The 25,367-nt window shown below is 42.0% G+C and overlaps 1 protein-coding gene across 4 annotated transcripts in view; it reads right to left on the reverse strand.

Moving 5' to 3' along the window:
* gipr (gastric inhibitory polypeptide receptor) overlaps positions 1-25,012 on the reverse strand; it is a 33,298-nt gene extending 8,286 nt beyond the window's left edge. Inside the window, exons 1-7 of one of the 4 annotated variants that reach the window (XM_035772305.2) lie at positions 24,703-25,012; positions 8,051-8,081; positions 6,244-6,304; positions 3,976-4,146; positions 3,392-3,488; positions 3,024-3,131; positions 154-275 (exon numbers count right to left, since the gene is read on the reverse strand). In XM_035772305.2, the coding sequence (XP_035628198.1) occupies positions 154-275; positions 3,024-3,131; positions 3,392-3,488; positions 3,976-4,029 (381 nt within the window). In that variant the 5' untranslated portion in view covers positions 4,030-4,146; positions 6,244-6,304; positions 8,051-8,081; positions 24,703-25,012. Of the gene's footprint in view, positions 1-153; positions 276-3,023; positions 3,132-3,391; positions 3,489-3,975; positions 4,147-6,243; positions 9,802-22,411; positions 22,538-24,702 lie in introns of those variants that run through there. The other 3 variants (XM_035772315.2, XM_035772295.2, XM_052525088.1) reach the window with 3 other exon arrangements.
* Positions 25,013-25,367: the final 355 nt, after the last annotated feature.

Below are 25,367 nucleotides of genomic sequence, written 5' to 3' on the forward strand. Positions count from 1 at the left end.
TCTCCTAAGACTACTGGTGAAGTTTTCTAAAAAATGACATGCAGTAATTAAAAGCATTAACCCTTTGAAAGTATCTTGTTCTCCTCTTAGCCATGTGTTTTATGTGCTCTGAGAAGAGGGTCTATTTCAGGAATGGTGCATGATGGGTATTACCTGTGCCACCTGCTGGTTGTTGTCTGCGTTGCACTGGGAGTGGTCCCTCCATGTGCTGCTGGTGTTGTTAATGGCCCACTGGCCATCAGGCCCACACTCCCGCAACACATACCCATTACGAACTGCACAGACATGGGGAGGGACAGATGAAGGAAGAAGTCAAACAGATGAGACCAATTAAATTCTGTACATTGACATTAAAACCAGTAGATGATGATAGCGCTGAAGTCATCCACACATTCCTATGGAAAACTCCCGAAGCGCGCCATATTGCTGAATGGGACTGAATGGCACCCCAAATTTGCTAAGCATCATGGTGAAAGTATCTGTAACTAGCATAACTAGCAAAGGATCATGGTCAATGTAGTGGTTTTCATCCTGCATGACCATTATTGGTCTGTGTCCCCCCATTATTGGTCTGTGTCCGCACGTGGTCCTGTGTGATGACAAAATGTATGTAGCAGTCAGAATGGATCAGATTGAATGAAATAACGCGATTTGTAGCGGAATTTAAAATAATTGACAGTGGGGATAAAACTTGATCATAATAAACACATTTTAGAGCACAAAATGGCCACCGTTTTTTTTGGGGGGGTGGCCGATCGTAATTTAGGTGTGAGTGTTGACGAGGACAAGGCTGGAGACCACTCTGTCATGCTGATTGAGTTCAAATAACAGACTGGAAGCTTCAAAAGGAGGGTGGTGCTTGGAATCATTGTTCTTCTTGGGTCAACCATGGTTACCTGCAAGGAAACACGTACCGTCATCATTGCTTTGCACAAAGAGGGCTTCACACGCAAGGATATTGCTGCCAGTAAGATTGCACCTAAATCAACCATTTATCGGATCATCAAGAACTTCAAGGAGAGCCTTTCAATTGTTGTGAAGAAAGCTTCAGGGCGCCCAAGATAGTCCAGCAAGCGCCAGGACCGTCTCCCAAAGTTGATTCAGCTGCGGGATTGGGGCACCACCAGTACAGAGCTTGCTCAGGAATGGCAGCAGGCAGGTGTGAGTGCATCTGCACGCACAGTGAGGCGAAGACTTTGAGAATGGCCTGGTGTCAAGAAGGGCAGCAAAGAAGCCATTTCTCTCCAGGAAAAACATCAGGGACAGACTGATATTCTGCAAAAGGTATGGGGATTGGACTGCTGAGGACTGGGGTAAAGTCATTTTCTTTGATGAATCCCCTTTCCGATTGTTTGGGGCATCTGGAAAAAAGCTTGCCCGGAGAAGACAAGGTGAGCGCTACCATCAGTCCTGTGTCATGCCAACAGTAAAGCATCCTGAGACCATTCATGTGTGGGGTTGCTTCTCAGCCAAGGGAGTGGGCTCACTCACAATTTTGCCTAAGAACACATGAATAAATGAATAAAGAATGGTACCAATACATCCTCCGAGAGCAACTTCTCCCAACCACCCAGGAACAGTTTGGTGATGAACAATGCCTTTTCCTGCATGATGGAGCACCTTGCCATAAGGCAAAAGTGATAACTAAGTGGCTCAGGGAACAAAACATTGATATTTTGGGTCCATGGCCAGGAAACTCCCCTGACCTTAATCCCATTGAGAACTTGTGGTCAATCCTCAAGAGGCGGGTGGACAAACAAAAACCCACAAATTCGGACAAACACCAAGCATTGAATATGCAAGAATGGGCTGCCATCAGTCAGGATGTGGCCCAGAAGTTAATTGACAGCATGCCAGGGCGGATTGCAGAGGTCTTGAAAAAGAAGTGTCAACACTGCAAATATTGACTCTTTGCATCAACTTCATGTAATTGTCAATAAAAGCCTTTGACACTTATGTAAATGCTTGTAATTATACTTCAGTATTCCATAGTAACATCTGACAACAAAATATCTAAAGACACTGAAGCGGAACACTTTGTGGAAAATAATATTTGTGTCATTCTCGAAACTTTTGGCCACGACTCGTACAGCTAAATGCCTTTCTTGCTTGCTCTTTCAAAACAATGCAGTAATGAAAATCAGTAGTGCTCTAATAACTAAATAAAAAGCCAAATAGAACAAAAACACACAAGAAATACAACCGCGAGCACTGTCATTTGTTGTTGTTGTAGCCCTACATTTGTTTCAGAGTGTGTGGGCAGTCCATCATAAAACATTGTTGAATTCAAATGTTCCGCTGACTGGTCCCCGATAATTTGCCATTTGTTTCTCGTTCAGAAACGGGCACAGTCCTGTTCCAGACACAGCATAAATTACTGCTAAAGATGAAAACATTCTGCCAACACGGTAAATAGACCGGTGGCTTATGTCAAATATTTGACAGTATGAGTAGGTTACAGTATTGCTGTGTCGATAGGAGCACGACATCATTGCCTATACCAAGGCAGGAAATCCAAAAACCCAATCATCTATTGATTAACTTTTGAACAACAATTAGTCTTTTGCACTACGTCTATTGACAATAGTTCCAAATAATCCTGCAAATAAATGGCATTATTGTCATCACAAAAGGGGAATGAAACGTTTTCCAGGCAAAGTTTTAATGCTCAGTCAAGCGTCCACAGTTTTAAGACAAGGCTGATTTATAATGGGGAACATGCGTATGCTTGTAATACTGTGTACAGTATGTCATGCGCCAAGTTGATCAAAATCAATATTATTTCAGAAATGGGCAGGGTTATAAATACGGCCCCAGGGCTTTTTGGCGCCGCTAGGTTGCTACGCAGCAGCCGACCAGCAGAGCTTATGATTTCACACTCCAGACCAGACACTGGGGGCCTGATTCTGCACGGCTTTAGACAGAAACAGTGTTAGCATTAACCTCTTAGCTGGAAGTCGGATGAAACAAAATCTCATTTATCCTACCGAACCATAAAGCACTAACCAATGCCACACCAGTACCTTGGTTGTACCAGGGGAGGTACCACGGGCAGGGCACTTTAACCGTGGTGTTGGGGACACCCTCCGGCCAGCAGGCATACATGTCAAACATACGGCCGCAGAACAAGCCTGGGGGGAGAAGAGAAGATATAAGTAAGCCGTAAGTAAGTAAGTAAGCAGACAGACCCTGAATCCTTCATTTTTTTCTGAAGCTAAACAGGATAGAGACCAATTAGTTAAGGGGTGATGAAGCCATTATAATTGTGAAGCCACCTGCATATTTCTACGGTCTACTCTAGACGATAACGTTTTAGATGTTATTCTATCCGATTTATAAACCCGTAACGGGGTTTGTCTGATTAGGACAGGCGTCTGTTTTTGAGTCTTACCTGGGGGTGTGGGGTCCGTGCTCATTCTCAGCAGGCACTCGTTCCTGTATCTGTTCCATTCCTCCACCGTGTGCTTCACCGTCTTCGTTGACACAAGCTGCCGGTCATAAATCACAAGATTGAGGGTCAGGGGTCAACCCCAGTGGGTTCTTCTGGGTAAGCCCTACAATACCTCACTGGGTTTAAAAACCTGACTGGATATAAAGCACTAATGCCTTGGCTTAGTGTAGTGTTGTAACTTAAGTTCTCCATAAAAGCTGACATATACATTCACTAAACCAGCTGCATTGATTGAGGATGCAAAGCACATCAAACGGACACTACTGTTAAAGCCCAGCTTCCCAGCACTCTGATTGTGTTCTATAAAGCACACAGACCATTATTATCTGCAGTGATTCAGAACGGTGAATCATCTTCACATGACTTACATTTCATAACGGCTCCTGAGGACAATCAAACAAACTAACGAGGTAAGCGTCAAATGACACGACACACTTCTACGGATGGGATTGAAGGTGCAAAGTAATGTTATAAGTACAATCACTACTGCCGTAATGAGCAGAAACAAAGTTAAATGTGCCTACCACAGTTCTGCACAGGACAGACAGGATGAGGAGGAGGATGGCAGGGGTCTTCATCACTTAGAGGAGTGCCAGGGCGGAGGGCCACTCATCATCTCAGGGCTGCTGGGTGTTTTTGACCCAGGGGGGCCAGAACCAGGCATTGCCTCAGACCTCCACCCCATAGCCCACACCCTGCAAAACAACACACACAATCAGTTTGACCTACTGTGTACAGTACAGAGCAATCACACAATATGGGTTTGGGTTACACTTCTTATCATGTAGTACACTAAAACAAGCTTGTGGGTCCACAATGGGAATAGGATTTGGCATTTGATTTGTGGAAAGGAAGTCAAAACGTAATGGCACGGGATCAATGATGCCGGCCCAATAATTGTGGCAGATGAGAATTTATAATTTCGTCAAGTGATGTAGCCACTTAGTTCAAATGTTAATGAGCCCAATCAACATGTAATCATATTCCTGAATCCATGAATGCCAATGAGGCCATGTAGCTGATTAGAGCATGTGCGGTTTCGGCTCACTATTTCCCAAGGACACTGTGACAACAAGACACCCATTTTGTTGCTACTGTAGTGTAGGCTAATTTGAGCATGTCCACACCCAAGTCTCCCAAAGACATCTCAATGAAATCTAACCAGAGTGCTATCTAACAATCTGATGGGGGGGCCAGTCGTTGTAATCTTGGAAACATCTACATAAAGAAGCTCAGAGCCATATACTCTATTTAGAGAGTTAGGACATTGAGGTTTCTGCATTATGATGCATTTACATGTCACAACAACATAATTATGGCAGCCATGTTAGCTCCCCATTAATATTACATGGGGAAAATTGAAACAAGAAACAGATCATCAACGAGGGGCTACTGCCTTGGTAACCAAACAAACACACTTGCTAGTTTAGCTAACCAAACCATCAGTCCTAGCTTGCTATTAAGAACATTGAATTCAACAATGTCAATAACGTTTTCAATTCTTCTTCTGCTTTCAAAAGCAGCTCAAACTGGTAAGAATGACCTATAGCCTTTGAATTCTACCGTGCAAATACACTGTTATGGGGAAATAATGCACAATTTAGAATGCCCTTCAAGCCAATCAGAAATGAGTGTCCAACAATGCCATGGTATAATGCTATGTAACTGAATGTCTAGAATTAGAACAATATTCAAAATTCTAAAAGTTGGCCTAACTGTAAATATAGCTCTGAAGAAGCTGCATGCCTGTATCTAGAGACAAAGTGTTTTGTTCAGTCATGTATGACCAGGTTGTGGTCAATTATTAAATGTTTTTTTTGTGGGGTGTGCTAAACAGTGTGGAAAACTGTGTGAATTATCTTTAAAAATACAAACACGGCCTCCCGAGTGGTGCTGAGGTCTAAGGCACTGCATCACAGCACTAGCTGAGCAACTAGAGATCCTGGTTCGAGTCCAGGCTCTGTTGCAGCCAGCCCGGGAGATCCACGGGAGACCCATGGGGCGGTGGATAATTGGCCCAGCGTCTTCCGGGTAAGGGGAGGGTTTGGCCTGTAGGGATGTTCTTGTCCCATCGCACACTAGCGACTCCTGTGGCGGGCCGGGTGTAATGCACGCTGACACGGTCACCACGTGTACGGCGTTTCCTCCGACACTGTGTTTCCTTCCGGCGGCTGGTTAAGCGGGCATTGTGTCAAGAAGCAGTGCGGCTTGGCTGGGTTGTGTTTTTGGAGGTCGCACGGCTCTCGACCTTCACCTCTCCCGAGTACGTAGAGGAGTTGCAGCGATTAGGCAAGACTGTAACTACCAATTGGAAACCACGAAAGTGGGGAAACATTCATTTAAAAAAATAAAAGAATACAAACGCTGAACATAAAATATTGTTCCCATTGTGCCTGCTATGTTACTTAAAGAGCTGGAACACATTGGTCTACACAGCAACTCCCTCAATGTACATACTGTACTGTACTAACCTCATTGTTGGGGATCAAACATTTTATACAAAGAGTTTGTGCTTTTGTTTACAAAGAGTTCATGCACACAGAGGATCCTTTTTCAGACCGAGAATTCTTCCTGCACAAGGAATTTGGAAATTCTACACATCACATCAGTCACATTGACAAGACTTTTTTTCCCCTCTGAATTCTATTTTTCTTGTGCTGTATTACATCTCTCGTGATTTGAAAAACGTTCTACATCTACAAAAATAACCCCAACTGTGTACATTCATCGAACATGACATGTTTGAGTTTTAGGGCATAAAAGAGTTGAGGGGGAGTTGCACAGTATCCTACCTTCGTCTAGCTTGTTTTTCTTTTCAGGGGCCAATTCCCAGCAGGTGTCTCTATTTTTTTCCTCGGTACAAAAGAAAATCCAGTAAGTCTGCAGACAAACACTGTAGCATACACACAAGATCAAGAGTAGCTACTCAAAACACAGATTGTGGTCCAAAGTACACCGTCGGTACTTTATTCCTTTGCAAACTATGAGCAGCCATTTCCAAAACACCCCAAAAAGCCCAGACTTCACTTCAGAAGAACGCTCTGAAAAGAACTATTAAGGTTCAAAGCTGGAGATGCCTCTGGTTCTGGTTTAATTTATTCAGTAACTCTTGAACAAGCAGACGAACTGTGAGGGTTTTCTTGACCTGTGAAGGGTTTGGACTAAAACCAAGAACCGACAGGCCATTATTACCATGTCATCTCATCCTGATAAACACATCTTCGTTTAAGTCAACATGTCAGTCAAGCTACTGAACCCTAATACACCCATTACACGTACTATGGCCGTGCAAGACAGAAAAGGAAGTTCCATGTTATCCAACAGACAATATGAGGAAATGATTTGCACATCGTCTGGGTGAGAACCTGCTCATTATATGTGGTGGGTCATATTTGCACAGTAATGAATCCTAATGAAAACCAGCCTCGTTAGCGTGGCCCTGGGCCTCGGGCAATTCCAGTGCACCACTGTGAACAAAACAATCCTTTTTTCACGAGAGTTTACGTTCTGCCAGAATATTCAGGGTTGAATTCTCAGTATTGGAATTCGTCTCACAAAACATCCAGGGGATCCTACCGTTAAAGCTGCTGGGGTTTCAGGCAAACAATTACAGACTTATCTGTATCTTATCTTATCTGAAAAAGAGGTATTCTCTGTAGGGTCTCAGTGGAATGTACAGCTACAGTATGAACATAGACTGTATCTATACAAAGAGCGCTCTTGGCATGAGATGGGAGTGATGATGATGATAACCTGCCTCATTACCAGTCATACCTGGCAGGAAACCACTCAAACTGGAACCTATCTGATGCCAGAATGTAGACGGGTAAGAGGCAGCATCATGAGACAACCTGGGCTGCCATAACAGGTTTGGCCAAAGTTTGTGAGACGTGAGGAATAGGGAGAAAGGCAACATAGCACGGATGACTTATGTCAAGAAAGAAATTACTTTTCAAAACCAAGCTACAGTACAGACACTCTTCATCAAGGTACCACGTGATTTTCCAAAATGTGATATAATCTAGAGTATTGTATATAATTAATGGTATGTTCATCATGCCTCCTTTCATGAGGGGTGATAAAGGTAGCAATGTTTTGACATTTGTGTGTAGGTTAAGTAGGTTTAATCCATCCCTGTACTGTGTCGGCAGTGACAAGCTTGGCCCAGTGAAGGAACACATGCACGCTTCAATCCACCAGATGAAATGATGTGAGAAATGTCCTCCGTCTAGGCTTCCTTCAAAACATTGGCTCAGGTTTTAACTGACGATACGCTTTGAAGGAGAAATCGGATTCCATTCGTGTGTCTTTGGCAAACCTCTGTCACCCTGTAATGATAAAAGGCTTCGACGACACCACATTTTAAGCCCAAATGACTATGAAAAACAGATTATCGCTTCGGGACAGAATGGCACTTCGTCTGGAATCAAATAGACAAAAATATAAGCAGATGAAGAAGATCTTGAAGAAAGATGTAAAAATGGGACTGTCAAGAAGTGGGGTAATGTTCACCAATGACAGCCTGGAGTTGGCTGATATAGTGTCTATAGTGCACAGATCTAGACGGTTATTTATTAATTGTATTTCAGGTCTACTTACCATGTCAATGACTTCATGTATCAATGCCAACCTGGTGATATAGAGTAGAGTCACAGTCTTTTGAGAATGTAAACAAGAGAGAACTGCAAGTAATTCACCAACCAAACACAAGGTTTAAGGATATCTCGTCAGTTGTGTTATCTAAACTGCGCCCCCAGTTTTTCAGGTTGTGTTTTTCCTATTTCCCAAGCTTCTACAACACAGTTAATCTTGTGTGGAAGCTGGCATCTCTCACCGATCACAAACAGTAATAGGAAGCACATGAGCCAGGGGTTCTGGTTGCATGTAACTTGCAGTAGAGGGGCTGTCTCTGACCAGTGCTGTCACAGTTCTGTCATCAAGGGCAGACATGCTTTTAAAACAGGGTGGATGATGTGTGACCCTCTCCACCCTGGTCAAGCGGGAAACTGTTTCGGCAGAGACTGTAAGAGGATCAGAGCTAGGCTACTGGATCTCCTTAACACCCGGGCTATTTCAGGTCAGTCCAGTGGCCCTCGGTGACCCCTCCAACTCATCATCTGTGACTAAGGTAATAACACTAAGGCCTGGAAGTGCGGCAGCTTCAAACAGGGGAAAGATTAGAACTGGGGATTTGAGTTTGTGTGCATAATTAGGGCAATGGACGGGTGCTACCTGACCCAACCAGTTTTAGACAGATAGACGCTGTCTATACGGCAAGCTGGGGCAAGTCAGCTTCCCACTGCTCACTTTATAGTGCTGTAGACTAGTGGCAAAGTTAGTATGTAAATCTTGGTGGGGCAAACTCTTCTTTTTTTTTTAGATGCATGCCAGCAAAGCCACTACACAACACAACACTAAACAATACATTTGTTGCATTATAACTGTGACAAACGGTGCTGACAAACTGTTAGGGCCTACATAATGCTGCCCTAACAGCAGAGCTTTCTTTTCAGCACCATGGAGTGAATCCTTACCACCGCTACACCTGGCTATCAGCTGAGCCTTGTCTGGCAACAAAACAGTTCATTCAGTCTCATTTACTGCCTTTTTAGAAAACATAGCTGATATGGCTGACTTGCATAACAAATGTGGTTTCTACTGACTGTTGAGCTGTTCAAGCTATGGCATAAGGGAACAATGAGTGGATAAGAGGCAGTCCAACTAGAGAAGATTACCAACCCCTATGCTCTGCATTTACCGCTGGCAGCCCCACCACCACAGAAAGCACTGAGCTAGGCTGAAACACCTGCATTATGGAGCTGCCTTACTCAAGAAAGCATAAAAGAGAACATGTTTGTATGCGGCTTTATTAACTCTATGATTTTTTTAATATATATTTTTTTACATTGTTTGCAAACTTAAATGTGACGTATTAATGCCAAAATAACATGCAAAACAGCCACAAAAAAACAAATATATATATATATATATACATACTGTGAGGACAGACACTGGGAGACGAGAAGCATGTACAGGGAGTGAACATTTAATTATCAACGTACATGAAATAGAACAGGGGAAACAAAACGACATTAATGCTGACACAGGTATGAAACGGAGGAATAGACAGATATAGGGGAGGCAATCAAAAACGTGAAGGAGTCCAGGTGAGTCCAATGAAGCGTTGATGCGTGAAACGATGGTGACAGGTGTGCATAATGAGCGCCAGAGAGGGGGAGCGGGAGCAGGCATGACATATACAGTACCAGTCAAAAGTTTGGACACCATTCAAGGGTTTTTCTTAATGTTTTACATTGTAGAATAATATTGAAGACATCACAACTTTGAAATAACACATATGGAATCATATAGTAACCAAAAAACGTGTTAAATAAATCAAAATATATTTTATATTTGAGATTATTCAAAGTAGCCACCCTTTGCCTTGATGACAGCTCTGCACACTCTTGGTATTCTCGCATACAGCTTCATGAGGTGGTCACCTGGAATGCATTTCAATTAACATGTGTGCCTTGTTAAAAGTTAATTGGTGGAATTTCTTTCCTTCTTAATGTGTTTGAGCCAATCAGTTGTGTTGTGACAAGATGGATAGACAAGATAGGTCAGTCAATGCGGAAAATTTCAAGAACTTTCTTCAAGTTACCTCTGCTGCAGAAGATAAGTTCATTAGAGTTACCAGCTTCAGAAATTGCAGTCCAAATAAATGCTTTCAAGAGTTCAAATAACAGACACATCTTAACATCAACTGTTCAGAGAAGACTGCGTGAATCAGGCCTTCATGGTTGAATTACTGCAAAGAAACCACTATTAAAGGACACCAATAATAAGAAGAGACTTGCTCGGGCCAAGAAATACAAGCAATGGACATTAAACTGGTGGAAATCTGTCCTTTGGTCTGATGAGTCCAAATTTGAGATGCAGAGTAGGTGAACGGATGATCTCCGCATGTGTGGTTCCCACCATGAAGCATGGAGGAGGTGTGATGGTGTGGGGGTGCTTTACTGGTGACGCTGTCTGTGATTTATTTAGAATTCAAGGCACACTTAACCAGATTGGCTACCACAGCATTCTGCAGCAATACGCCATCCCATCTGGTTTGCTCTTAGTGGGACTATCCCTTGTTATTCAACAGGACATACCTCCAGGCTGTGTATGGGCTATTTGACCAAGAAGGAGAGTGAAGGAGAGTGATGGAGTGATCAGATGACCTGGCCTCCACAATCACACGACCACATCCGAAATGAGATGGTTTGGGATGAGTTGAACCGCAGAGTGAGCAGAGTGAAGGAAAATCAGCAAACAAGTGCTTAACATACGTGGGAGCTCCTTCAAGACGTTTGGAAAAGCATTCCTCGAGAAGCTGGTTGAGAGAATAACCAAGAGTTTGCAACGCTATCATCAAGGCAAAGGGTGGCTACTTTGAAGAATCTAAAATCGAAAATATATTTGGATTTGTTTAACACTTTTTTGGTTACTACATGATTCCATATGTGTTATTTCATAGTTGTGATGTCTTCACTATTATTCTACAATGTAGAATATATTCAAAATAAAGAAAAACCCTGGAATGAGTAGGTGTGTCCAAACGTTTGACTGGTGCTGCATATATCTATCATGGCAGCCTACAATTCTGGTAGTGGGTAATGTTCAATCTAATGATAGATATCTATCTTATACTTGTTTACAGTATAAATGCATGTGTCTTTAATGGTAAGTAAAATATTAAAAGAAGAGTGCCTGTCTAGCCATTCTCAAAGATGTAAATCCAAACCCTTTGACTGGTACTGTATATATATTTTTAGCTGAACAGATGGGGCTCAAAAACCTGCCCCGAATGACGGGGTCGCCACTGCTGTAGACACTGTCAGCGGGGAGAAAATAATCGTTCTCCATGCATTAGTACTTTAGCACACAGGCAGCATATTTCAACAATGAAATGTGTGGTGCATGGATGGCGTAAGCTACAGAGATGAGAATAATGAATGCCTTTTAAAATTCAGACATTCAAACTCAGAAGCTGGGGTCAGATTCAGCACTATAGCCAACAAGGGAAGAGGAGAGGAATTGTTGCTGAATTCCTGCTGTTGTTGTGTCTCTGAGGCAGATCAGAGCTCTGATGAGCAGAGGAAAGTTACAGGAAGCTGTGGACCCGTTGGCCCTTCTCCTTGAGTGACATCCATCTTCAATCATGTTGTTGTGTGGAGGAGGGGAGGGAGGAATGGGGGGATCCACATAGTAACCACTGTGATTTTTACTTCAGAGAGAGAGCTGTAATTTCCACATGTTTACGCACACATACCAGTATACTATATGGCAAAGTACACAGAAATGGGCAAAGACATGCACAAGCACGCAAGCCAGCATACCCACGTAAGCACACACCCACACATGCACACAATAATGATAAAATACAGTGTCTGACATCCATAAAAAAAATGTTTGGGGGCACTTTTGAGGCATTGTGCTATTACTGGTATTTCCAGCATTGTCCACTGGTGTTGCTGCTAGAAGGAAATCCTAGGAAATGTTCTGTAATGGTTAAGGTGTTGGCTTGACAGTTACTGGACATCGGTTCGAGTCCCGGTCGGTGCTACCCCCCTGAATTCGCTCCAATGTACTTCCATGGTTGGTTTCATTGACTCTCCTCTTTAACTGTGGGCGGCAGGTAGCCTAGTGGTTGGAGCATTGGACTAATAACTGAACGTTTGTAAGATCGAATCCCTGAGCTGACAATGTAAAAATGTGTTCTTCTGCCCCTGAACAAGGTAATTAACCCACGGTTCCTAGGCTGTCATTGAAAATAAGAACTTGTTCTTAACTGACTTGTGTAGTTAAATAAAGAACAATAATATATATATATTTAAACTGATCTATTTTTTAGATACAACTTCTGAGTCTGTTGGATAGGATCAGCTTGAGCAAATTGAGAAGTAGAATCACTGATCTACAAATAGTATTCCCTGACAAATAATCGGTTGTGTGGGATTAAGGTTTGTAGAGCTATGCCTCCCCTGGTTTAGACACCCCCCTACCGAACATGCTGTACACGCACAACCAGCAACACTAGTGGACAATGCTGGAATTACCGGTAAAAACATCGTGCCTCAAAACTCCTGGCCCTAATTATGAGATCATTATTGTGTCTGTGCATACATAATAGATTGAGGCTACTTTACACGATTCTCCTGATAAATCATAATGACCCAATGCCAAAGAGCACTGTGTGGTTAAATTACAATTTCGACTACACAGGATGGCAAGACATCAGAGCTTGTAGGCTAAAAAAAAGAACTGGACTGTGACATACAGATTCCTCTCTGTCTGCTTTCATAAAACTCGTCTCCACACAAAGTTCACCAGGGCTGATAACATTCCAAGAGAATGTATACAAAGATGGCTAAAGATGCAACTCTCCTTACATCTCACGTATGTCCTGTGCACACCCAAACAGTAGGCTTCTAAGCACCCACGCACATAGTGTAGACGCACACGCGCATAGGCGACGATGTGGGCACACATACAAAAGCACACGCACACATGGGTATGGGTCACAGGATAGGGGAGGACGGGCTTGTGGTAACTGCTGGAAATGAATGAGTGGAATCAAATACATTAAACAGGTGGTTACCATGGTTACCGTGTGTTTGTTGCCATTTCATTTGCCCCGTTCCAGACATTATTATGAGCCGTCCAGCCCTCAGCAGCCTCCACTGGGGATAAGTCAGATCTTCCTCCAGTTGAACAGTAGCAAGACTGAGGCTATGCTTATTGGGAAACCCAAGCAGGTCACCAGTGCTGGAAACATCTGCCCTATAATCAGCGGCCAGGCCATCCACTTGTCCTCTGTCATCTTCCAGCTTAGGAGTCAAGTTTGATCCTTCTCTATCCTTCTCTGCGTTAATTGACAAACACATTTAGCATCTACTGCCCTACAAGCCACTGATGCAGACCTTTGGAACATCTACATTTATAATAATAATAATAATAACATTTAAAAAAGTCTAATAAATCCATATAATATAACCTACACCTTCACAATAAACCATGATTTATTTTAGACAGGTTTAAATACTCCATTTCCGAAGAACAGAATAGCATACCCTGATCTGGCTATGCCATATGGCTGTGGGTTACACTAGTTAATTTAGCTGGCAAGATTTGCTTAGAATTCCTTGGCATTATTTATTTTAAAGTTTGAAGAATACAATTGAACAAAGCTGAATAAAATAGAAAGGATATTTTCTCCAAACGATTTGAAGGAAGTGCGCACAAGCGGCTATTCTTTGTTGAGTGGTTAACAAAGAAACGGGTACTCCTATATGCTTAATTTAGAGTTATTAATGTAACTTCAGTTGTTCTACAAACGTTGGATTATATGTTTTGATTTGTAATACTTTGTAATGCTGCATGATGCGACTCTAACGATGACTTGAAAATAGGCTCTTGAAAGGCATGATCTCTGCTTTGGTTCTTGAGCAGGCTGTACACACTTCATCAGTCTCTCATTCGCAATTTGCCAATCACTTCATAATCCCTCGAATTTCACAGCGGCATCCCCTTTGTGTGGCTGTTGTGCCCTTGGCCCGGAAAGCTGCGCTGTGCCCTTCTCCCTGAGTGCTGCATGGTACGAAGCACCTGTCACTCAAATGGCTCTCCATCACGTGATCAATTCTTTCTCTACAAGTAAAGACAGATACATTGGGGACGCAACTACGCATTTCTTTAACCAATTCCAAGGTGCGTATTGAAGATATTGGAAGAACTGTCCACATTTACTCTTTGTCAGCCAACAAGATGAGTAGACCTAACGAACAGGAAAAGCACTAGCCTATGTCAATCTACTATCCCCAGACGTATAAAAGATGACCTATTCTATTCTGTGTGAAAAATAAATATTCCAAACATAGTCTGGGAGAGTTGTGGGATGCGATAGATCCCAAATGACTACAAGCACTACCATAAAAACAAGGTTTTACACAATGTGGCTGATACAACAGATCAACACATTTAGCTTTCAATGTTGATAAAGTATTAGGCTATTTCTTCACATTATAAGGGCAGCAATGTGCACATGACAGTAGGCTATAAGTGCAAATCTTCCATTAGCGGGAAAACACCATAATGAAAATTGACCGCAATTGCAATTATGCATGTAATGCTTTTATTATAAAGGATGTAGCGGTATTGTTAGAGAGGGGTAGGTATTAACCCTGCCGAAAGGAAAAGAGTAGGATAGAGAGAGTACCACTACCAGACCCACACACATCAGCAGAAGAGACTGCCTCGAGTGTAGCCTTTTTACCAGATAGCAACATCACAGCACAGGGGTAACCCAACTAATAATACCTCATACAATAAGAATGGCAGAGCAATTTAACGGCAACTTCATAGAAACAATTTTACAAGAAAGAACCCAGTCATCAACATTAGAGGATTTGCAATAATCTGTATTTACCTCCCAGTGGAGGAGTGCAGAGGGTATGAATGGGAGTGTATGAATGGGGGTGTTCATAGACAAAACAAAGGCCTTAAAATGTCCAAAACCTTCTTGGCCACATGTCAATAGTATCACCCCACATCAATACAGTTCAAATAGCAATAAACCATAAACTTGCAAGCAACCTCCCTTGTAACTACATTGTCAACCCAGATACTTCTGGCAATAATAGTCCAGCGACACTGAACATCAAAGCGAAGCACATTGAAAAAAATAGAAGGTCTGCTGCAGTGTAAAGCACTGGAATGATAGAGGGAAGCTGGAGAGAGAGAGAGTGGTCTTAGCTGTTGACTTCAGGCTTGTAGTTGCACAGTCTGTCCGTCTGATGGTTTGTTTGTTTGTATGTCAAAGTTTCGTAACAATGTTGCTACTAATCCATCCCATCAATAACTGGTGCGTTCCCAAAAGATAACAACCGCGATCTAGAGAGGCAATACCGATGATCGAGTTAAAACACTTCACAAATTCAGCACGCTGAAAATAGAGAAGACTTCTGCAGCATTGCACACCCCAATCAAACTGCCGCGCCAACCGAGAGCTACCTCCCAGAGAGCCGGAAGAGCCATCTTTATTTCCTCCTTTCTGACTGCTGATGCGCTCTTAAAGTGGCAGCGCACGGTGAAGGCTCCATGCAGGAATTTGCCACAAGTTGCATTATTTAAAAAAAAACTTGTACCCCTTTTTCATGATATCCAATTGGTAGTTACAGCCTTGGCCCATTGCTGAAGCTCCCCTCAGGACTCAGGAGAGGCGAAGGTCGAGAGCCATGCATCCCCCGAAAAAAAACACGGCCGCACTGCTCGCTTAACCCGGAAGCCAGCCGCACCAATGTGTGGAGGCTACACCGTCCAGCTGGTGATCGAGGTCAGCTTACAGGCACCCGGCCCGCCACAAGGAGTCACTAGAGTGCCATGGGACAAGGAAAACCCCTTCCCTAACCTGGACGACGCTGGGCCAATTGTGCACCGCCTCATGAGTCTCGGCCGGCTGTAACACAGCCGGGGATCAAACACAGGTCTGTAGTGATGCCTCAAGCACTGCGATGCAGTGCCTTAGACTGCTGCGCCACTCGGGAGGCTAAAGGTGCATTTTCATGGTGAAAATTATCTTTCCCAAACTTGAAACACACGTGCGGCTTATGTATGCCAGTTAGGCTCTACATCCCTTGTAAAGCAGATTAATGTGCTTAATTTTAAGACGTTATTTGACCACTTTAGCTGTGGTTCAAACCTTATCAAAGCCTATAGGCCTATGGGCTGGGCTAGGTTACATGAGGTGTGTGACTATGATTCGAAAAAGTCGCAAAAAAAAGACATTGATTCTTGCCTTATGCTGGGCATCAAGTGATAATATATCATTCACAAGTGATAGGCTAATATTTTTCCCCATCAAACTATTCTTGATTTAATCATGTCTTTACATATACTAAATAATATATGTGTGACAAGGCTTGGTTAATTTTCATACCAGCTAGGTAGGCTATACTCCTGTTTTAAAGAGAAGCAATATGCTCAATATTAGGAAAGTTGAGAAATAAATATAGTAGGCCAAGCCTATAGAAAGCTGATGGGATCATCCTCTTTTTAATAGAGCCCATTACTCTGTTTTCTCCTGCAATTGCATGGCCTATAGAAATGTTGCGCAACATGAACTCATGGGCTCTCATGAAGTGTTTGATTAGATTTTCAATTTGCATTGATGTCAGAGTGATTAGAGGGACAATAGAGTACTGAGTACCAGGTAATTAAACGTTTGGTCGGCTACTAATGACCGCCATGACCATCAGAGCTTGGAGAAGCCTAATTACAGTGACTAAACGGTCACGTGGAATTTGACTGTATTCATGACTCGTGACCACCATGGTCACCGAAACAGCCCTAGTCAGACCACATCACCCCAATCCTGGCCCAACTCCACTGGCTACCGGTCAACTACAGGATCAACAATAAAATCCTCATGCTTGTATTTAAAGCCTTGATGGGTTGAGCCCCACCTAAATCAACGACCTCATCTCAATCAGTGAGCCACCTCGCACTCTCCACTCCAGCCACTCCCTAAGGCTTCAAGTCCCCAAGACACATCTTCGAACTATGGGGGACCGAGCCTTCTGCTCCCGTGCCTATGTATTTTTGATAGTCCTTGTCCCAATCCAAAATGTATTTAGCACCTAGCCCACTATCGCTATTTAACTTGCCTTGATTCTAAATGTTGTTTTATTATATAATTGTTAAAAAAATATATCCTCAGTAGAGCTTAAGAAAACTGTAATTAAAAGCGCTATACAAATTAAATGTATTAATGTTATGCACGCACGCACATACACACGCACACACACAATAATGCTAAAACAAACAATAGCCATGTCTGACATCTCATAACAAATAGGTTACGTTACAGTCTTTCCCTGATAAATCATGAGGCAACAAAATTGCCAAATAAAAGAGGAGGCGTCATTAAAATCCCCAGTTTATTTTTCTCTGTCTTGAATGCTTGATGATAGGCACATTTTTCCCATTTCCTCATAAGTGGCGCCTTGGTCCTTTTAATTAGTAATTAAACACATGACATGACAGCCTTGACTTGGCAAGACAGTTAATCAATCATTAAGCAGACATTCCCTGGAAGTAACTTCGGCTGTCAAAATCATAGGTCAGTAAGTTCAAAGGTGAAATATGGAGGACTGAGTAAACATGAGAAGAAATGTGTCCTTCTAAATGCAATAGCCTACTTACTGTAAACAGAACAAATAGGACTTCACCTACTCTGTCAAGACCAAAGACTCATATCAAAGAAGAATCTAACATGAACAATTGGTGCGACAAGAAAATTAACTGTTGTAAAAGACCCAGTAAATTCATGAGAACTCTGTAGCTTATAAGAATCAACCCAAGGTTGGACTTCTGGACCGATGCAAGTTGATTCACATCTCAATATCATCCTTAAAATGGTCAAGCGATTCAGATATCATATTTGCACTGATACCTGATAGATTCCCTCTCTACACAAAGCAGGTAAGAAAAGCTCTATGCGCTGTCTATCTTCAGTCCAGCTGCAGCGGAGCTATGCCTTGGCACATCCCCATAGAGGAGGATTAGAAACAAATTAAACCCCTCAGGCAATTTAGAAGTCTACCTAAGTTAGAGGGTGAAGGAAATGAGGGGAGAACTGTTCGTGGGGTTCCCATGTACTGTAGAAGTGCCAACAGAAAGACCTGCAACAATAGCATACCAGTTAAGGTATTCCCTTCAAATCGAGACGCGAACGTCCCATAGTGAATGACAGGATGGGATGTTTAAAGCAACTTTTTTGTTTTTTGTTGTTGTCTGCTGTCTGCTGTCGGGTTGTTTTTTTTGTTGTTGTCTGCTGTCTGCTGGTGGGTTGTTTTTTTGTTGCTGTCTGCTGTCGGGTTGTTTTTTTGTTGCTGTCTGCTGTTGGGTTGTTTTTTGTTGTTGTCTGCTGTCTGCTGTCTGCTGTTGGGTTGTTTTTGTTGTTGTCTGCTGTTGGGTTGTTTTTTTGTTGTTGTCTGCTGTTGGGTTGTTTTTTTGTTGTTGTCTGCTGTTGGGTTGTTTTTTTGTTGTTGTCTGCTGTTGGGTTGTTTTTTTGTTGTTGTCTGCTGTCTGCTGTTGGGTTGTTTTTTGTTGTTGTCTGCTGTCTGCTGTTGGGTTGTTTTTTTGTTGCTGTCTGCTGTTGGGTTGTTTTTTTGTTGTTGTCTGCTGTCTGGTGTCTGGTGTCTGCTGTCTGCTGTTGGGTTGTTTTTTGTTGTTGTCTGCTGTTGGGTTGTTTTTTTGTTGTTGTCTGCTGTCGGGTTGTTTTTTTTTTTGTTGCTGTCTGCTGTCGGGTTGTTTTTTTTTTGTTGCTGTCTGCTGTCGGGTTGTTTTTTTTTGTTGCTGTTGGGTTGTTTTTTTGTTGTTGTCTGCTGTTGGGTTGTTTTTTTGTTGTCTGCTGTCTGCTGTCGGGTTGTTTTTTTGTTGTTGTCTGCTGTCTGCTGTCTGCTGTTGGGTTGTTTTTTTGTTGTCTATGCAGGGTGGTGTCTCATAAGAAGGTCATAGATGCTTTATGTATGCTTGTCTGACTGAAAATATGTTGTTACTGGCCTTTATCCTGCCATGATCAACTTTCTGTACAACTTAGGGACTCCATAGCCCATTCATGCTGACCTCTTTGACCAAATTAGATTTTTTTTAAAATCTGAGTGCATGATCGGATCATGGGTATGACTGAATGGAAAGTTATACTGCATGTGTAATTGAAATGAGGAAAGTAATCAATTAACAACCTACAAGATGTTTGTGTTGTTTACTTATATTTTCAAGACGGCAAACAGGTACAAAGGAAATTCCCCGTCTTGATATCGGTACATAAACACTATCCATTACAGAAAATCCCAAACAAATCCTAAAAAAAAAACATGTTTGGAAGATCATTGATAATATTCAAGGACGGATACATTTTATAATCTTCAAAAGTAGAACACCTTGATCAAGCATCGACCAATCTTCCTAGATTGTACGTGCACATATATGAATACAATCCATCAAAATCAAACAAGACATATTGGGCCTTTGGCTCACTGTCAGCACAAATAGGTCAATACGGCAGTAATCTATTTCATTCAGGTGCCATAGGACAATGCCCACACACGTTTTACTTGCTCACGACATCCATTCTGTGTCCGTCTGCACGTAATTGCGGCGGATTCTCTTTAAACAAATTGCAAGCCACGGATGTTTACCAAGCCAACCAACGCATTACAGCAATGCACTCCTGGACTCCTTGTAAAGTGTAGGAGCTGTGGCATATCCCAGCAACCAGACGCCCCTGCTGGTATAAAATTCCTTTGCTCTAAACAGTGATTACTGAACCCATTAGCACCACATCCCTGGAGTGCCTGATGTCACAACCCTGTCATTCTGAGTGGTGTCAGGTGCGTGGGCCAGCGCATTGACAGACACACGGCACAACTGTCTGTGTCTCTAACAGAGGAGCACACAGAGGCATTAGGTGCCAGCCCAATTAACGCTGACACGCCCGGCAGAAAGAGCTCTCATTTTACGTAATGGGACCGTTACTACAGCTGGCCTCCGTGATCACGTCTCTCAGGGAGACAGAGAGACAGACAGAGAGAGAGAGAGAGAGAGAGAGTCAGTATATGTGTGCGTGAGTTGCTAAACTGATGTGTGTCTGTGTAGCCTGTAGTGCATCTCTGTGAATATAAATACATCTGGACGTACAAATATGTGTATATATGTGTATATATGTGTATATATGTGTATATGCACTGCATGTAACTTTCTGACAGCACCTGCTACGAAAGAAGACGCAATAAGCCACGCTGAACTGTTACCCTGTGCTTTCTTCTCACATGTTCAAAAATAACTTTCATCTTGCTTGCATGCTTTTACCAGTAGAAGGCAACGGTAGTGAGGTGGTTGTGTATGGGGATGATGTTTAGGAAACAGCGCTGGTCTAAAAAAAAAGAAAAGATGAACTGTTTGTCATTTTGTACAGCGTGACAATGGGAGCCAAGGTTTTTGTTTGCATAAGCCCCTACCACTAACAGGAGGGTGGAGAGCAGAGGGCGACGGGAAACACATGTGACAGTCCATCAGTATTATCATTCAGCCAAATCTCTGCCTATCAGCACTCAGTACTGTACGGACACTTTACTCCGAACTAACATCTCTAAACATAAATCATAGTGATCATCAGTTGTGATTTTAGCATGTAAATCTTCGTGGGGAAAACCACTACACTAAACAACACTGAATAATACATTCATTGGACTATAACAGTGACAAACGATGCCCACAAACTGTTAGGGCCTAGATAATGCTGTCTCAACAGCAGTTCCAAAACCTTACCACTGTTACAACTGGCTATCAGCAGAGCCTTGTCTGGCAGCATGACAGTTCATTCAGCAACATTTACTGCCTTTTAAAAACCATAGCTGATATGGCTGACTTGCTTATACAAATGTGACCTGTCTCAGGAAACTAGGCGTATGTCGCGGGTGACTACTTCACAGCAGAGCTACATTTTCAGATATGACTCATTTCTAATTTTGACAGAAAGTCGTTTTCATCTCAAGTTAAAGTGTACTGTTAGCTAGCTAGGTTAGCTGGCTGTCTGGCTCGCTAGCTAACGTTACGTGTATGATCTTATTATTTATATCTCAGAGCCATTTGCTTTGCTAGATATAGCCTAATGTTAGCTTGCTAACATTGAACCTGGTTGGTTAGCCAACTGCAGATTCATGCAGGGTAGTAACATCATGAGTTGGGATTATGGTTCATTGTTTACCTAGCTAGCTAGCTAGCTACACTTCTTAACAAAAGACTCCACTATGCAAGTAACCATTTCAATAGAATGTCACTGCGACAACTGTTGATAGACAGTAGCTGGTAAATTTATTCTGGCTATCTACTCCGATTTCAGAGGAATCTCGTCTGAGTGTGCCAGAGCGCAGAATAACTGATTAATCTATGAACGCCTGACATCCGTTGAATATGGCCAGTGTCATGTCAGTAAACATTGGCAAAAATGTTTTAATTGTTGCCAGCAGCACAGTTGCAGTCACCAACGCTCTGGATAACATAAACACAGCCTAACCAGCTGCTAGGGGGAGTAGATTGGTCAGTGAGCCGTTTTCTCATTTGTGTCTGGAAATAGCAAGCTAGCCAATGTTAGCCAGTTAGCTTGGGTGTTTGACTTTTGTTGTTAGGACAGAATGCTCGGATCAACCCTTAAAGAGTTGGATGGGACTAAAGGTTAAGAGGGTGTGAATGATGCTGAATGGGTGTAGACAAAGAAGAGCTCTCAAGTAGGCACCAAAACATTCAGAGGCCATTTTCTCAAAAGTGAGGTTAAAAGAATTATTGTTCCTCAAATACAAATACCATTTTGTAGCTCTGTGTCTGCTTTCATCCATTGTAAAAATAAAAAAACAATTTCAAATGTTGCTACGTAAGACCGGATCAATAATAATAAATAATAATATATGCCATTTAGCAGACGCTTTTAAGGTGGTCGGTCATAAACTATGGCATAAGCAGATTAGAGGGAATTTCGATAAAGACATTAATGAGCGAGCTAGGACGGACGTAGTCAATATAACTATTTGTTCAGCATTTTTTATATTTACAGCGACAAAATTTAGAACATGGGCCATTCTTACAGTATTCTCCTTGTACACCAAGACAGAACCGTAGGATAAATAAAGGGGGCATATAAGCAAGCGTACAATATTCAATGATGACATTTCTCTACAACAGGCTATAGGCTACATGTGCACCACCAAGTCAGAACAGTAGGCTAAAGTATGAGGGTGAAATGGCTACTAACAGCTTACTACACACACTATTACTTTCTTAGCTATGGTATACACACATCCCTGGCATATTACATAATTTATGCAGCAGCATACAAGACATGTTTGGACTCACCGTGTTGTGCTGTGCTCACTTGAACAGGAAGCTGGCGCTGCATTCCTTTGTGGGCACATTTTGCCATCAAACTTTGTCAAAGTCTGGCATTCTCTGGATTTATGGTGCTTTCAAGACAATTGGGAACTTGAAAAAAAAACAAGGTCAAATCATGATGTTAGTGACCTTCAGGTCGGAGCTCTAGGGTTCTCGACTTGGAATTCTGAGTTGGATGACCTTTCAAAATGTATTTTTCCAGTCTGAGCACTTTTTTCCCCAGAGTTCCCAGATGTCTTGAACTCACTGAGGTCTGAGATTTCCCAGTTCTGAGTTTCCAGTTGTTTTGAAAACGATAGAATTCACGCTGGATTGACAGCATGGCCAATGTTGAATGTTTATCCTTCCAAGCTTGTAAAAAAGACCCTTAAACCCAGACTTGGACCACACGTCCACTCCACTGAATAGCAAGCTTGTGATTGCTTTGCAATGCTTTCAGTTAGCCACTGATTCCTGATTCCCTCCTTCCATTGTGAAATTTGCGGTTTCCAACTCATTGTGCAATGTCTATATGTCCAAAGGCCGATGAGCACCGATACGTTTTATCAATAATTTCACGGGTTGAAAAGAATTTGCAAGTAGATTGTCGACTTGATTCATGATGATGACTGCAAGCTTGCTAGCTAAGATTTTGAAAGTCAGTCCAATCAAAATTACTGTAGATATAACGTGAATTGACATTTTATCTGTGGCCAATGACCTTGAGCCTTCATGGATGGGCACTTCTAATTTAAATCTATGGCAGTTCCCAAGGGGCTTGATTATTTTTTGCCCTTCGTGTAGATTTTGCGGCGATAGTGTCCCTATGAGTGACAGAACACTGAGCCAAACACCGCACAACTAGAAAACATTACCAACCCCTACGCTCCGTATTTTCAGATGGCTGCCGCACCACCACAGAAAGCACTGAGCTAGGCTGAAACACCTGCATTTTGGAGCTGCCTTATAACAACTAATCTAATCAAAATGATGCAAGTCAGTGTCCAGTTGTCTTTTTTGTCAGGAATTCACCATTGCCTCTTGAAGAATAATTCACCTGTAGATAGGACTACTTGCAGCTACTTGCTATGAGAATTTGACCAACCAGTTTCGAACACATCACATAAATACATCTGTAATTAACTATTTTTTAAATTTATTTACGAGGTCCTGTGTTCAATAACCCATGAACTCACCTCAAACCTCAACAAAGGAGCAATATTGTTTTATATGCTTTCTCGTAAAAGGTTTCCGTTCTTTATAAAATGAAAGACCCCCATATTAAAATATTGTTTACCACGCCACACAAATAGTTGTACAGTCTAAGACAAAAATAGGTGAATCCTAGCCAAATAGGTTAATCCTCAAACCAACAAGATTTCAGCTGTTTGCCCAACTATCAATACATTAGATTAGCGCCTTCCATTGGCTAGGTATCCCCCTTTCCCTTTCCTTTCCATTTGTTTCTGGAAGCGCGCCCTCATGCTGCACTACAGCTGTCAAGAGCAAATTCATGCGTAGAGAGCGCTAGTTGTGCGCAAGGCACAGATGTGAAGCATATACCCGCAGTCTGCACGCACAAACACGACTTGTTATTTCCAACGTACTAACTTTCTAGCACTTATCATAATATTGATGTGACAACAGGCCTACTGGCGTTTGCAAACTTGTCAGTTTGAAAATTAAACAAACATGTAACCATACCATATCAGATAAATATAGGCCTAATGGAAAGGGAAACGAAAGGGCCTAATAGGAAAACCAATAACATGCAGCAGCATCAAATATAAAGTATAACATATGAATATAAAGTCTACTCTACATAATAGGAAAATAATCATATAAATATCACTCGGCATACTACTACCACTACAGCTACTACTACAACAAATAATAATACTAATAATATAGCCTACTATTTCTAATCAATTGTTACTGTGATAATGATCAATTCATTGTTTTATTTAGGCCGAATATACATTTCTCCAGGCGAAAGTCTGCTTTCTGATCATGTTAAATAGCATTACATAATCCTGGACGCCTGAAGTCGCTGAACGACAATCATGTTACACATAATTGGGCAAATTATGTACAATTATCAGCAAGTGGCTCATGTGCCTCACACTGAGCTAAACCACTTAAAAAAATATATCTATTTTATATCCTTTATGCGCAAAAGTGCATCTATCAATGCAGACTACAAAGTTGCCAGCCAATGTAATTTAGACCATTAATAAACACTATCACTGAAATTCATAATGAAAGCATTATCTTACCGTTCTGGGAATCATTTTCTTTCAGTGGAGGTTTCTTTTCTAGATCCCGTGCGCATGTGAAATGGCCTTTAAACGGCAAATACAGAGCGTATTTCAAAATTACAGGTATGTAGAGGAATCAATAAGGTTTGTGAGACAGAGGCGCCTCCACCCGTAGCGCTGAAATACTTGTGAAGCTTGTGAAACCACTCTGCAAGGAATTGAAACAAATTAGCACACGGCTCGCCCACTCTCTGTCGACTGCGCTGGGCGCTCAGAAATGCACGAAAAACACTATACAATTGGAAAATGATGTCGCTCACGCAATTGAAACCATAACAAAGCATTTTCACAATTCACTGTTTTGGCAAAAGGTTAAGGGGTGTGGCTGGAGAAATGTAACCACACTCAAATTCATAGACCGAGTTATGGATGCAAGGACTGACCATCCATGGTATCAAAATGACAGTTCTAACCATGTTTTGAGGCTATACAGTGTTAGTTTACATATATTTTCTTTACAAACATTGGAAAAACATGCATTTAGGTTAGCTTCTGATGGGATACGACAGTTGAACTAAATCCAAGGGGCATTTTTAAATGATACTCTTCAAGAATTAATGGGTTTAAGCTTTATCACGAATTAAACATTCCAAAAATGGGTGTAGTAACTGCAGATTGTCCCT

This window comes from Oncorhynchus keta, chromosome 1 (genome assembly GCF_023373465.1).
Source record: "Oncorhynchus keta strain PuntledgeMale-10-30-2019 chromosome 1, Oket_V2, whole genome shotgun sequence".
Lineage (NCBI taxonomy): Eukaryota > Metazoa > Chordata > Actinopteri > Salmoniformes > Salmonidae > Oncorhynchus > Oncorhynchus keta.